The following is a 2,072-nucleotide window of genomic DNA, read 5'->3' as shown; positions in this document are numbered from 1 at the left end:
CATGGACATGTTATGTAATTTGGTGTTGTGTTTGTGGTGACCCAATGCAAAAACCCCGAGGAACTGTGAGGACCCGTGCTTCAGAACCATGTTGTGGCTTCGAGGTGTTGCCACGAAGCCATGGATCCATGACTTTTGTGGTGCGAGCTGTGCCATGCACATTTGATGTTGAGTTCATGGTGACCCAATGCAAAAACCTTGAGGAGCCGTGATCTGTGCTTCGGAACCATGTTTTTGCAGCACATTGTTGCCACGAAGTTGGGACCCATGAATACTGTGGTGTAAGTAGCGGCCATGGACATGGTGTGGGATTTAATGGTATGTTTGGGGTGTCCCAACACAAAAACCACAAGCATCCATGAGGATCCATGCTCCAGACCCATGTTTTGGCAGCATGGTGTCACCACAAAGCCGTGGACATGTGATTTCTGTGCTGCATTCTGTGGCCATGGACAAGGCATATTATTTGATGGTGATGTTAGGGTGACTCAATGCAAGAATCATAAGGAGCCATGATTTCTGTGGTGCAGGCTGTGGCCATGAACATGATATGGGATTTCATGGTATGTTTGTGGTGTCCCAACAGAAAAAAACCCAAGTATCCACGAGGATCTGTGCTTCAGAATCATGTTTTTGCAGAATGGATTCACCATGGATTTGATGGTGATGTTAGGGTGACTCAATGCAAGAATCATAAGGAGCCATGATTTTTGTGGTGCAAGCTGTGGACGTGGACGTGTTATGTGATTTGATGGTGTGTTTGGGGTGACCCAATTGAAAAACCCTGAGGATCCATGAGGATTTGTGCTTTGGAACCATGTTTTTGCAGTTTTGTGGTGCCACGAATTCGTGGGGGCATGTTTTTTGTAGTGCTGCCTATAGTCAAAGACATGGTCTGCAGTATGATGGTGGTTTTATTTTGTTTCAGCATAAAAATCATATGAATTCATGAGGATCCGTGCTTTCAAATAATGTGTTTGCGCTGTTGTGGTGCCCCGAATCTGTGGTGATTTTTGTGGTGCCCCCTATAGATTAACACATGGCCTACAATATGATGGTAGTTTTATTTCGTTTCAATGTAAGCAGAGTATAAATGAAGTCGATAAACTGGGCTTTCCTGTACTTTTGGAATGACAAGAAGAAACTTTCCATGATGGGACAGTCGCTGCACTATAACAATAATTCATAAATGGATTATCCTGCATGGACAAGAGACAATCCAGTTGTGAATGACTTCTGTAGTGAAATGACACGTACTACCGCGATGTGTGGCTTCTGTCTACTTGCAATTCTCTTGACTGTTTCACACAAAAACGCTTTGTGTTGTTTTTTTAACGGCATTCCTATCTGTCTGTGAGCTGAGAAGATGTCCCACTATTCTGTGCTATACGGTACTACCGATCTCTGTCATCCAAACAGTTCGGTAGTAGTAGCGATAGCCCTCCCCATCAGGGAGATTCGAGCAGGGACAGGGACCGCTGCGCAATCGTCAGTGACGTAATCCCTGTGCGCCGGCGCCTTGCACCGCCTCCGCCGCCATGGAATCCAACAGGGACGAGGCGGAGCGCTGTATTGCTATCGCGGTGGCCGCTATCAAGGCCAACCAGACGGAAAAGGCGCGTCGCTTCCTGGAGAAGGCACAGCGCCTCTACCCATCTCAACGTGTCCGCGGTGAGCGGGATTAAGGGAGGGCAAGGCCTGGAGGCCGGGGCCTGCGTCGGCCTGGTTGACCTCTCACCTGCAGTGCGCTTGCGCACAAGCTGTGGTGGCGCGGAACACTATGGGATTGGAAGTCCCTAGATGGTCTGTCACGAGGGGGAAACGCGAGTTACGAGGCAAGTTTTGCGGGAAGTCTTTGCGGGCGCGAGGAATAATGGGAGCCAAGGCTGCGAAAGCTAGTTTGGAGTTTGGGGGGAGAGTAATGAGATGGTATTTTTCTCCAAGCTTAGGGTTTGAGACTACAACTCCCAGAAGCCATCGCGCCAATATGTGAAGGGGGTAGCAGTACATCCATGAGCGAAATAAGCCCCAAGCAAGGGAACCCCCCCCCCCCCTGAAAGCCCCTCCTCCAC

At 48.9% G+C, this 2,072-nt stretch overlaps 1 protein-coding gene across 2 annotated transcripts in view; it reads left to right on the top strand.

Annotated features, from left to right (window-relative positions):
• The first annotated feature begins 1,509 nt into the window (after nucleotides 1–1,509).
• The window catches only part of DNAJB12 (DnaJ heat shock protein family (Hsp40) member B12), a 38,358-nt gene continuing 37,795 nt past the window's right edge, over nucleotides 1,510–2,072 (top strand). For both annotated transcript variants that reach the window (XM_015408880.1, XM_015408879.1), the window contains exon 1: nucleotides 1,510–1,671. In XM_015408880.1, coding sequence (XP_015264366.1) covers nucleotides 1,539–1,671 — 133 coding nt within the window. In that variant the 5' untranslated portion in view covers nucleotides 1,510–1,538. The remainder of the gene's footprint in view (nucleotides 1,672–2,072) is intronic.

Source organism: Gekko japonicus, unplaced genomic scaffold, assembly GCF_001447785.1.
Source record: "Gekko japonicus isolate JY-2015 unplaced genomic scaffold, Gekko_japonicus_V1.1 scaffold4789, whole genome shotgun sequence".
Taxonomy (NCBI): Eukaryota; Metazoa; Chordata; class Lepidosauria; order Squamata; family Gekkonidae; genus Gekko; species Gekko japonicus.
Note: the sequence above shows the minus strand (reverse complement) of the source record. Positions and strands in the feature narration are given on the sequence as shown.